The 12,281-nt window shown below is 34.2% G+C and overlaps 2 protein-coding genes across 2 annotated transcripts; one reads left to right on the forward strand and one right to left on the reverse strand.

Moving 5' to 3' along the window:
- The first annotated feature begins 1,155 nt into the window (after positions 1-1,155).
- On the forward strand, positions 1,156-7,304 carry Hyi (hydroxypyruvate isomerase). The gene is given in 4 exon segments (NM_001047006.1): positions 1,156-1,548; positions 2,727-3,011; positions 3,252-3,382; positions 6,854-7,304. Coding segments are annotated over 4 exon segments (783 nt in total). The 5' UTR covers positions 1,156-1,358; the 3' UTR covers positions 7,031-7,304.
- Positions 7,305-7,577: 273 nt separating this feature from the next.
- Aurora-B (aurora kinase B-like) lies at positions 7,578-11,116 on the reverse strand. The gene is made up of 6 exons (NM_001287844.1): positions 11,049-11,116; positions 10,781-10,972; positions 10,375-10,531; positions 9,249-9,385; positions 8,565-8,796; positions 7,578-7,661 (listed from the first exon to the last, which is right to left on the reverse strand). Exons 1-6 carry the CDS (start codon positions 11,114-11,116, stop codon positions 7,578-7,580), a joined length of 870 nt encoding a protein of 289 aa, NP_001274773.1.
- Positions 11,117-12,281: the final 1,165 nt, after the last annotated feature.

Here is a 12,281-nt window from a genome sequence, read left to right on the forward strand (position 1 = left end):
ATATTTATTTATATTGAATCTACATCCATATCCCATACAATTTTTCACCCCCCCCCCGCTTTCAACTCTTTACAACCTTTTTTTCGCATGAAAAAGTAGCATAATAATATGTCCTTTCCCAGGGTCTAGACTTTCTGTGTAACAAATTTCATTTAAATCGGTTCAGTATTTTTCCAGACAGACAGCCAACACAGAGTTACTTTCGCATTTATAATATTAATAATAAGTATTTTTTCCCTACCTATGCTGATACCTTGAGAAGCTAATTCAGCTTCTCCTTGACGTGTAGGTGAGCTCAAGGGGCTCAAACCGGGAGTGTTGCTAAGACTGGCCCTAGACCTACAAAGAGCTGTGCTTCGCACAATCTACCATCGGATCGGAAACGCGACCAACGGCGGATCCAGGGGGGGGGGGGGGGGATCATGACCCCCCCCTGAGCTAGTTCCAGGACTTGAACTAACTTGGACTAATTGAAGAACATCATGATTTATTTATTATCTATTGTTATCAAAATTAAATTATAAGTTCTTAACTTGCCCACGACTATGTGCCCCCTCCTGGCGCCAAAGCTGGATCCGCCCTTGAACGCGACCCACTGAGAAGATCCGGCGAGAAGCTCAGTGGGCTGTCTATGGGTTAGCTTAGGTACTCGTCGAGCCCTTGGTTGCAAGCGACGGGTTCGGCGAGAACGGTGACCGATAATAATTAAAGTAAGTAATAGTAAGTATGGATGGTTAATTCATTTCGGTTTCTTTTCTTTTTCGTTTCCTTTTAAACTTATATTGTTTAAATATTCATATGTATTTGTTACTCTAAACATATTTCTATAATACCTATAACACCCAACCAGTTTTTATATGAAATAAGTTATTTCCGTACCAGAAAGATACCATTTTAGGCAATTACACCATACATTGCTAGGTATCTTTGATTTATGTTAACAGTGTGCGATAAAGAGTTTTCTGTTTTCCTATTCTGTACAATTACTGCTAATAGGTTCGCACGTCAGCAGGCGTTGGATTTAAACTCAAGCGCCAAAACAATTCTAACCTAAGTAACGTTCAGAAACTGACTGCAATCTTATCAGTTAACCTAAATTATATTTTTGAAGTTTTACATAAAAAATAACAAAATGCAGTATCATCTGAGGTGTCGGTTAATTGCAATGTGGTGAGATAAGATATTTTATGATATTTGTTCACACGTACCCAACAATAAAAACTGTGAACTAAAGTTGAGTCAATCATTTCTGATCTTACTTTATTGTAAACGGTTCTACTACATATACAATTGAATTTACATTTTACATAGTTAACCTCTTACAGTCGAGAAAAGAGATCGTATTAAATTTTATTATAATGAAATTCTGTGCTAATCTGTCTTTTATGTTTGCTGAAGCTTCTTCCATTTTGGAACGATATGCTTTGGCTAAAGACGCTGGATTTAAGGCTGTAGAATCGGGTTTCCCTTTTGGTTTTAGCTTAGAACAAGTAAGAAATGCAAAACAAAGCGCCGGCTTACAACAAATCGCGATTAACTTAAAAACAGGTGAGTATTCAGTTAACATTATTTTCCTATTATGCTACAATATATTTAACAGAAAATGGGGGCGTAACATTTATTTTCGCTTTTGTTATTGTTTTTTTTTAATTGACGAATAGTTATATTTGGTGGAAACATAAGGTCAGATCTACTTGTATTAAAAATCACCTTGATTCGGATTTGTATGTTTTTTTATAAATTATTTTTAAGTATATTTTCCTATACTAGTTGTTAATACCTATTGTGAGATGAACATTTCATTACTGGCGGTAGGGTGGTAGGGCGGGTGTAAGCTCGCAAAGGTAGCGGTTTCCTGCTTATTTCTCCCGCGAAGTACTTATGGGTTACATTTTGATGGATTGGACAGCCATTATTCAATACGATTGAGACTTGGAGCTTGTATCTCAAGCGGTTTATGTGTTTCCTACGGCTACGGAAATACTTCCAGACCTTGACTTCTAGGATCTTTTCTAACATTTCGTACGAAAGTGGACCGTGAGTTCGTCTCTGCCCACAGCACTAACAAAATCCATTATAATAAAATGTTTTTAAAATGCTATCTTTAAAATCATAAAGTGTCGTTCCAATTGAGAACAGATCTTAACAAGGGACCGACAATTACCGAAATTAAAAAAAGAAAATCGATGAAATTGTAAAACTATGTGCTGATTTGTCTCTAATAAATTTTCTCAAAATATAGATAGGTTTTAAAGGTCACCGCTTTAACAAGTTTTATCTATTGTAAGCAGAATGATCTGCCACAATATTTGGTTATAAAATTGAGTTATAGCATAGCTAGAGCAGAATTACTGATACCAAGTTTTGTTATTTTGTACATGTAAGCACTATTTTGCTTATTTCTGCCAATTTAAGGGTTCAGGAAGTCCTTAAACAACACAATTGTGACTTCGACCACAATCTCTCTTATGACTTTTGCTAAGTGATGAAATTCATTTTACGGTTTTCATATGCTCCAGTTACAAATTAACACTAAGCGGGTCTTGGGGTTTGTACATCCAGAGTACCTATTTTAAAATAACATTTAATTTACCTATTGGTCACATTTTGTTTCCATCATCAATCCGATAACCTTAGCCGCTTAGTATTAGTGTTTTCAGCATCACATTATTTATCTGTATGGCTATATCAATAGTTTAATTAAAAATACCGTATCGCATTTATAGGAGACACGACCAAAGGTGAAGTTGGCGTAACTTCTGTTCCGGGTAAAGAAGACGAATTTAAAACAAATTTGAATACGACAATCGAATATGCGAAGGCCTTGGACGCGAAAAAAATTCACATAATGGCTGGTAAAGTGGAAAATCCAACTCCGAAACATTGGGAGACGTTTGAGAAAAATTTGCTATATGCTGTTGACGTCCTAAAAGGAGAGAATATCCAAGGACTAATCGAACCAATCAACCAGTATTCTATGCCCAAATATTTCTTGAGTGATTATGGAAGAGGTGATTTTTGTTTTTTTTTTCTTAACTAAAGCGGACCAATAGATAAGATTTATTGATTGTCGAGATAGCAAGAGACAACAGGTTCGATTGCAATGTGCGATACGATTTTTCCTTAACATTATACAACTTGTAATCAATCATATGAGCGCGAAATTACCTACTTCGATTTCATGATTGATTTGAGTAGATTCAAATGTAATTGTATTCTTCTTGCTATGATTTAATTATGTTTTATTTTAGCTGTGGACATTATTAAACGTATTGACAGTCCAAATTTGAGATTGATGTTGGACATTTTTCATCTTCAGCAAATCGCTGGCGACATTACTCATAATATTACGAAACTATTGCCATACATTGGACATGTGCAAGTAAGTAGTTTAGTATTAATAATGGTAAGGTACTTAAATATAATCAACTTTATTCCTATAGTTATTGGGTTCATTTAGCTTCAGCGACGGTTCTAAAGATTAACATATCTTTAGAACCGAACCAACCGGCTTTGATACCCACTTCGATAAAGCGGCACGACACGAGAACCCTCTCATCGTGACCGCCGGTAACTACATTCCCGATCCTGCGGACAGAATGGAACGCAGTCGATGTCGCCCCAAACACGTCATTTCGGATCCTCCAGATCCACTCACGGTGCTTTTACGAGGGCGGCACTGAAAATTTCGGGAATTAACGAAGTGACACAACATTACTATTTAAAAATGTATTTATTGCTTTTCGAAGTATTCTCCGCGAAATTTGACACATTTTCCCATACGATGGAACCAATCATTGAAGCAACCATTCCATTCGGAAGTTGGGGTCTCCAAAATGGCCGTTTTGAAGGCGTCCACAGCTTCTTCAGGTGATGAAAATCTCTGTCCACGCAATTTATTCTTTATTTTAGGGAAAGTATAGAAATCATTAGGGCTTAGGTCGGGGCTGTATGGCGGATGGTCTAATAATTCTATGTTTTCTTGCTCTAAAAACTCTTTTGTTCTGTGCGCGGTGTGAGAACTCGCATTGTCGTGATGGAGGATGATGCGGCGGTTGCAGTTCTCTTTACGGAGTTCAGAAACGACCTGTGGCAAACAAATGCTAGCATACCATTCTGCATTAACTGTTCTTTGTCCCTCAAGAGGAATAGTCGTAACATGGCCGGTTTTGGAGACAAACGTGGCCACCATTGTTTTTGCAACACTCCGTGAACGAAACATTTTTGTTGGCTTTAACTCATTTTCGAACACCCAAACTCGTGACTGGTTTTTTGTTTCGGGTTCGTACGCGTATATCCAGGATTCGTCACCTGATAAAATGTTGTATACAGCATTTGAGGATCCTGCGTGGAATCTTTCGAGAGTTCTGACGCACCAAGTAACGCGAGCCGCTTTTTGCTCTTCACAGAGCGAATGCGGTATCCATCGGGAAAACAACTTTTTTACACCTAATTGTTCATGCAAGATTATTTGTATTTGACTCATGCCAATGTCTAAAGTTGCCTGAATTTCGCGGTATGTCACATGTCGATCTTCCTCAATCAGCTTACGCACAGCATCAACGTTTTCTTGGGTGACTGCAGTTTTCGGACGACCTTGACGGGGATCATCACTGAGCTTGACACGTCCACGTTGAAACTCAGCAAACTAGCGATAAATTGTGGTTTTGGATGGGGCTTCATCACCAAATGTAGAAATCATCCGGTCAACACACTGTTTTTGTGTTAAACCACATCGAAAGTCATAATAAATCATCGCTCTTGAATTTTCTCGAGTCAATTCCATTTTCTCAACGACTAAACAAGTTTGACAAAACCTCGTGACAAGACCGAGAATCTTTTTTTAAATTAATAAATGGTATTCGATTTTTAAAACCAAGGAGTTTTCAATTAAAAAGATTTTAATATGACAGGAACAGTGGAAATATTCCATTCCCGATACTTTTAGTGCAGCCTAGTAGGTACCTCAAACACCGGTCTTCGTTCTCGTCGAACCCGTCGCTTGCGACGAAGGGCTCGACGAGTAAATTAACCCTCAGACACAGCCCACTGAGTTTCTCGCCGGATCTTCTCAGTGGGTCGCGTTTCCGATCCGGTGGTAGATTTTTGCGAAGCACGGCTCTTGCTAGGGTTCGTGTTAGTAACGTCATCAGTTTTGAGCCCCGTGAGCTCACCTACTAGTTAAGGCGACGCTGATATAGCCTCTCAGGGCTTAGCTCAGCTTAAGTAGGAAAAAAAAAAGTTTTGATATCGTCATCTGTAGTCGCGGCCAGTACCTATCCAGAGTGTGCGGGAACCGTCCCTAAAATCCAAAGGATTCAAGTACTACTACTATCTGAATGTAAAATGACAACAATATTTGTTTTCTAGAAGTCCTAGTGGCTCGATGGATAAGACGTAGATGTAGTCGTATGAAGCCGTGCGCGGTGTACAAGTCGTAAGCAAGTCGCAATACGTTTAAAACGCATCACGAATTCCTAGCATGTAGAAATAAAATCGCGTAGTTAAAATCAAATCTGAAAAAATGTAATTGACGTTATAACTCCTTGTAGAGTATTGTAATCTCGTACGGATTGGTGCCGCTATCTGCCCCTTTTCTGCCGCGAAGCAATCATGTGTTCTATTTTGAACAGACGTTACACTATGCGGCCAAAACTTAGGACATTAAGCTTTAAATTCATGACAGTTTTAATGGTAACAGCTATGCGCTTTAATAAGCGTTCAACATCAGGTGGTCCGTGAGCTCGATCTTAATAAAAATAATTGTGAACTTGGTATGTACTGAAAGCGACGGTACCTAGCAATCGGCCCTATCCTACTACGGCACTAAGTACATTGACCCGTGCATCAGCTGATATTTATTGTGTTAGATTGAGTGTTACAAATATTATAAAAATTAAAAGATTTTTCTATTTTTTTTTATCTTAATAATTTGTTTAATATCGGATAGGTATACTTACTTTACTCAAATGAGTAAAATTTCATTCTTATAATCTAGTCTTAAATTGAAATAAAAATACGTAAGTTTGTTCTTACCACTTAGTTCATTTAATTCCACTAAGTCTGATATGAATATTATTAAACTCATCAAAAGCATCATCATAAAGACAACAGCCAGTTAATACCAAAAATTTTTGGGGAACTTATTGTCTTAACTGATGTATTTACAGAGGTTTAATATCATTATGAAAGTCATTTTTAAACCACTTTATCTACGTACAACGAAATGAGAATTAAAATTAATTCGTTGAGCATTCAAAACTAGTACTCAGGTTGCTAATTCTTAAAGCTGTTTTAGAAATAAACTTGATATAATAATACGCGATAATTAAGTCACCTTAATATAAATTTAGGTAGATAGTGTATTCTTGCATGCATGGGTGGCGTAAATATTTTTTTAATTTCCTTTACATTGAATTTACTTTTTTAAATTAGTGATTAAATAGGATATGCAATTTAGTACAATTTTATTGTCATTACAAACAATCTGTATATTTTATTGTTATGTAAATCTATTATACCTATTTCAACTAAAAATTCGGATTTAATAAAAATACCAGCAAAACTAACGAAATTTCGTTCCATTTTAAGTACATTAACTACCTATTATTTATTTCAACATTGTCTCTACAAGCCTACACAACATTTTTTTTTTTTGCACATTTCTTTTTTTTAAATTTAAGTACCTTAGGCAGACCAGCTTATAGTCCACCTAATGTTAAGTGGTCACCAATCTATAGTTGAACACAACTTGCAAGTACTCATTGTGAGAGAATAGAAATTGACCGCTGTAATATTCGTATCGTTTTGTGTTCTATTACATTACGGCATTATGTCTTATTTTTAATTACAGATAGCTCAGGTTCCGAATCGTAACGAACCGGACACGCCCGGAGAGATAAACTACAAGTACGTTCTAGAACACTTGGCTAAGAGCGGATACGATGAATGGGTTGGACTCGAATATAAAGCCATCGGAAACACGAAGGATGGTTTGACTTGGATCAACAATTATGGTTACAGTCTTTGATTTTGTTATTTCTTTTTAAATATTGATTGAATATATTCACTTTATAACAATATTATTATATTATTTCATATGTTATTTACGTGCTGAGAAATCGATGCCTTGATGGGTCACGCATTGAGGAAACGATTTTAAGTTTTATTCTTACAAAATTCCCTTGTTCAATTTTAGATTCTTAAAATATAATACAATAATATTGTGGAGTAAATGTTGAACTTTGATATTTATGTCGTATTGCATTTGTTTTTTGTTTGTTAAGCTTGTTCAATAAAAATATATTTTGTTAACAATAATTTATGTGGTTTGGTTTGGAAATAACTTTTAATGCAATAAAGTACCATTTATTTAAGGCACCTCAATTTGGTTGATATTTTTAAGAGTAAATATGTAGTCATTTCGTATTTTTAGGTACCAATTTTTTTATCTATTCATTCAAAAAGGTAAATAAAATGTGGAACTTTTAAAAACAAAATAACTCCTTAAATATGCTAATTTATTATAATAATATACATAATAGTAAATTCAAAAAAAATATTGCTAATTAATAATACTATACTGTCTGAAATTGTTGGACCCAATAATGTTTTTTTACTCCTTCAAGGGACAATCTATCTTTACTCGAGTGTCTTAAAAGCTGTAAATAAAAAAATACATTCAGTAAACACTTCTGTTTAAATGTTATCAATATTTGAAGAGATAGTTGAGGTCAAAAGTTCCAATACAAAAATAGCAGTGTATTTTTTGACTTAATTGACTTATAAATTACTCCAGGGTCAACTTTGTTCATGTACACATAGATTAGTTTAACTTGTTGGATTGACAGATAAGCTCACAGATTCACTCAGTATTAAGCAGTCACGGAAACAGTGTGAATGCCTTCATATTTTGTAATAAAGTCCGTTTTTCAAAATGGATGGCATGAATTCTTTACAGTAGCGGAATGCTCAATGCTGCTGAATGAAACCATCCGTAAGTCTGAACAGGATACAATTAGTATTTTAATGTGAAAGAAATAATTGGATTAAAGGGGTTGTACTATAAAAAGTGAGACTATGAATGGTGACAGTAACGCAGAATTATTCCATGTTAATCATTACAATATTCACTTACATGCCCATTTTTAAAACTACTATAAATATCTGCATAAGCAGATAAGATAAGATAAGATTCTAGTATTGTATATTGAAAAAAATATTTCATTGCATGTAATGTAAAAATCTTTGTAAAAAGAAAAAACTTGGAAAAATATTGAATTTTTTAAATATTGTGTATATGACCTATCAGTTCTGTCTGTTTACCCATTTTCATCTTCAAGAACAGGTTACTTTTACTTTACCTAACTATTTAAATATGTATATTAGAAAAAGGTTTGTTTACATCATTTGATCTATAATTTTATGATGTTTCTAATATTTCTCTAGGACACAGCTACTATAACACTATAACAGGACATAGAAGTGTTTTATGTTACCTTAAACACCAGATTTAAGAAAATTATAATTGAACTAAATATTAAATTTTTTACAATTTTAATTACCTTTGAGATCAAATCCTTGGCTCCATCAGGTATATGACTTGGGTATACAATATCGAGACTCAATATTCTTGCATATGTCTTGTCTTCACCTTCAGTTTCAAATGGAGGCTTTCCCACTAGAAACTCATAAAGCAACACCCCTATGCACCAGTGGTCAACAGACACATCATATACTTCGCGTTTTATCATTTCTGGTGGCAGATAATCAAGGGTTCCACACATCGTTTTACGTCTGTGAAGATAAATTTTAATTTTTATAACCAGTGAATTTTATTTGAATATTAAACACACTATTATTTAATGGGTTTTTATTTATGGTAATAAGACATACTGCACAGGGTCACAGGAATGTACCTGTTATCTGGCGCTTCGATTGCGCCGAAATTTCAGAAATTGTTTACACAATGTGGCTCTCGGCAAGAGTTTAGAACAATTTATTGGCTTAAGGTGAGTATGCAACATATAGCCTTCACTAATTTTGAACCTGCACTCCAAAATGCACTAAAGTATGGTTAAGATGAGGATTGATTTTTTTCCTATTGAATGATTAGAATAATGTTAGCATTAATTAATGATAGTTGAATGTCTGAATGAATGATAAACATTTACTAATTTATGCTTTAAATCTAGTATCTGATAAATTTGGCTAAGTAAACTCTAAATATTTAAAATAATGTTAAATACCTTTCAGATGGAGCATGGACTGACCAACCAAAGTCAGCAAGTTTAAGATCTCCACTAAAAGCCACCAGAATATTTTCTGGTTTTATGTCACGATGTATTACATGATGTTGGTGACAGTATTCAACAGCATCAGCTACCTGAAGATTGAAATATGATGGCTTGAGGCGAATACTTCAACTAAGAATTTGGTATTTTTGGAAAGAAGGCAAATTTGATGATGAGCATAGTATACTGTGAAAGAATGCTATATTTTTGCACTGTACTGACTGACTACTACTTTGAAATGTAATGTTTGCTGAAAAGTGAAGCCACAATATAATAAATAAGTAAAAAAAAGTTTTGTTTACTATTAACACTCTGACATGCCTGTTTTTAATGGAGGACAAAATACACATTTTAGAAGTAGGCATTGGCTTGACTTTTGTATAGAATTGCTGGGTTTAGCATGAGTAGCTATAGCAATAAAGCACTACAAGCTTTCCAAAAAACCCTTTTCTCTATTACAAATAAAACTACTAGTTCAACAATTTATATTTGGCATGAAGTAGATTACAAAGTACTTGTTGCAATTACACCTAGTGTTCTTTTATTGTAGACATTAATACTATATCCTCAACTTTAAACTTATTAGCAGTTGAGACATTGGAAAATAAAATTGTTTTAATTATAGTATTTGTCCAGAAGACTCCAAGCAATTCAAATCTTTGTGTAGCCTTTTTAAAATGTTTGTAAGAAATTTTTTACTAAGAATATTCATTGAGCGATATGAAGCAATTCTTAACAATTTCTATCAAATAGTCAGACAGTATGAGTTATATGAGTCGACTATTATCAAAGCCGGCAATGTGACTTTTGGACAATTATTGGTAAATCAGAAAAACGAATTATTGACTTGGCAGTGACAAAACTCTTCTGAACGACATCTTAGATATATAACAGGTTAAGTATTAACCTTTATTTAATTCAGGTTTTGAACCGTATTCTTTGAAGGAGACGATTATATTCAAATCAATCTGTATTGACATATCAAGAACATTTTTTTGTCCAAATGCAGATTGCCACCTTTGATAATAGACAACTCATATCATGTTATGAATAATAATATCATAGTCATTAAAAAAAGAACCTGGTATATGTATCTTGCTGCTTTACTTTCTGGAAAACGTCCTTGGGGTGAATTTGTGAGATGTTTGTACAGTTCTCCACCAGCTGCAAATTCTACAACCAGATATATGCGTCTCTCATCATGAAACCACGTCAGCAGTCGAAGTATGTTTGAGTGTCTACAAGTATAAGTCCACAATTAATAAACCAACTGAGACAATATTCACTTTCAAATTATCCACTAAAAGTGAGCAACTCTATAATTCGGTGTATTGTATATTATATTACAACAGAAAATAATGACAAACTTCAAGGACTACAGATATGGGATGTGTGTTAAATTGGATGAACAGAATTATTTTCTAATTATGTAGCAAGATTTACTGCGCATTCAGAGGAATCTTAGTTTGTTGAAAATTCTTACTTACTTCAAATGTGACTGAATTTCAATTTCTCGCATAACTTGTCGTTCACATTTCGATTTCACGATTTGAGATTTGAACAAAGTCTTAATGGCAACAAGGAATCCAGTTTTTTTCTCTCTAGCTACGTGAACATGTCCGAATTTGCCTTGGCCTAGTGAAGATCCGAGCTCAAAATCTCTTGGAGACCACTTGTACCTGTAATTTAATAATTCAAATATGTTATTAAGGCCAAAGTATGAGAATAAAAGCTAGAACTGTTCTTATTGCTTACGAAGATCCGTAGGCATCATGGTTTATTATTTTTGTTTCAAGTTCGAGCACTTCGCTCTTCATTGTCATAATCTTAACACAAAAATAGACAAAAATCAATTAAACAATCAAATGGTGTATTTTGTTTTACACAAATATAACTTTTATTAGCTTGCTACTTTTTCAAAGATCTAAGAGCTGCAGTCCGTTAAATCCTAATTTCAAACTTCTGTCAAACAAAACACTATTTTCAAATTTTGTTTTTTTACTGCCTTGATTCTTACTCTTTTTAGCCAAATCTTTTTGAACATGTATTATTTTTCACGTAAAGGAAAAAAAGCTGTGTTTAGAAGTGGATTGGAGAGAAATGAAATGAAGTGGATTTAAAGTAATTAAATATAACATGTAGTCGAATGAAATGAAATAGAAGGTGAAATAATGTTTCAGTAAAATGACGGGAATTTAATGCGATTTTAGAACCGAGAAGCCTTTTTTTGTTAAATTATACTGTCGTGATGAAACAGATCATCAAAAATTTTCACGACTACTCTAATTAAGATAGTGTCTACCTGAGACTTATAACTCAAAAAATCCTAGGTGGTCAAAATATCTTCTCAGCACATCTGAGATATAGAATTTAGTAAAGAGGCGATTTCTATTGCATTTATAGAGCTTGCTTGCGTTTTTTAGTGCAAAAGGCAGATCTTCCTTTGTAGAGTACTTTATTTTTCACGTAAAGGAAAAAAAGCTGTGTTTAGAAGTGGATTGGAGAGAAATGAAATGAAGTGGATTTAAAGTAATTAAATATAACATGTAGTCGAATGAAATGAAATAGAAGGTGAAATAATGTTTCAGTAAAATGACGGGAATTTAATGCGATTTTAGAACCGAGAAGCCTTTTTTTGTTAAATTATACTGTCGTGATGAAACAGATCATCAAAAATTTTCACGACTACTCTAATTAAGATAGTGTCTACCTGAGACTTATAACTCAAAAAATCCTAGGGGGTCAAAATATCTTCTCAGCACATCTGAGATATAGAATTTAGTAAAGAGGCGATTTCTATTGCATTTATAGAGCTTGCTTGCGTTTTTTAGTGCAAAAGGCAGATCTTCCTTTGTAGAGTACTTTCCTATAAACTGCCTAGTTAGAGCCAACAAAACTTTGTTTTCAGACGACATTCGGTTCCATCTAGTCCTACGTCATGGTTAGTGAGTCTTATCACGTGACGACCTAATGACCATCACAGAGTTT

Source organism: Bombyx mori, chromosome 7, assembly GCF_030269925.1.
Source record: "Bombyx mori chromosome 7, ASM3026992v2".
Classification (NCBI taxonomy): domain Eukaryota; kingdom Metazoa; phylum Arthropoda; class Insecta; order Lepidoptera; family Bombycidae; genus Bombyx; species Bombyx mori.

What these genes read in the sequence shown, in the direction of transcription:
- Aurora-B (NM_001287844.1), bottom strand. Translation starts at nt 11,116, where the DNA reads ATGACAATGAAGAGCGAAGTGCTCGAACTTGAAACAAAAATAATAAAC. An exon ending in GTCCATGCTCCATCTGAAAG is followed by an intron (nt 8,797 to 9,248) that starts GTATTTAACATT and finishes TTATCTTCACAG; the next exon opens with ACGTAAAACGATGTGTGGAA. An exon ending in CCAAGGATTTGATCTCAAAG is followed by an intron (nt 7,662 to 8,564) that starts GTAATTAAAATT and finishes TTTTATTTACAG; the next exon opens with CTTTTAAGACACTCGAGTAA.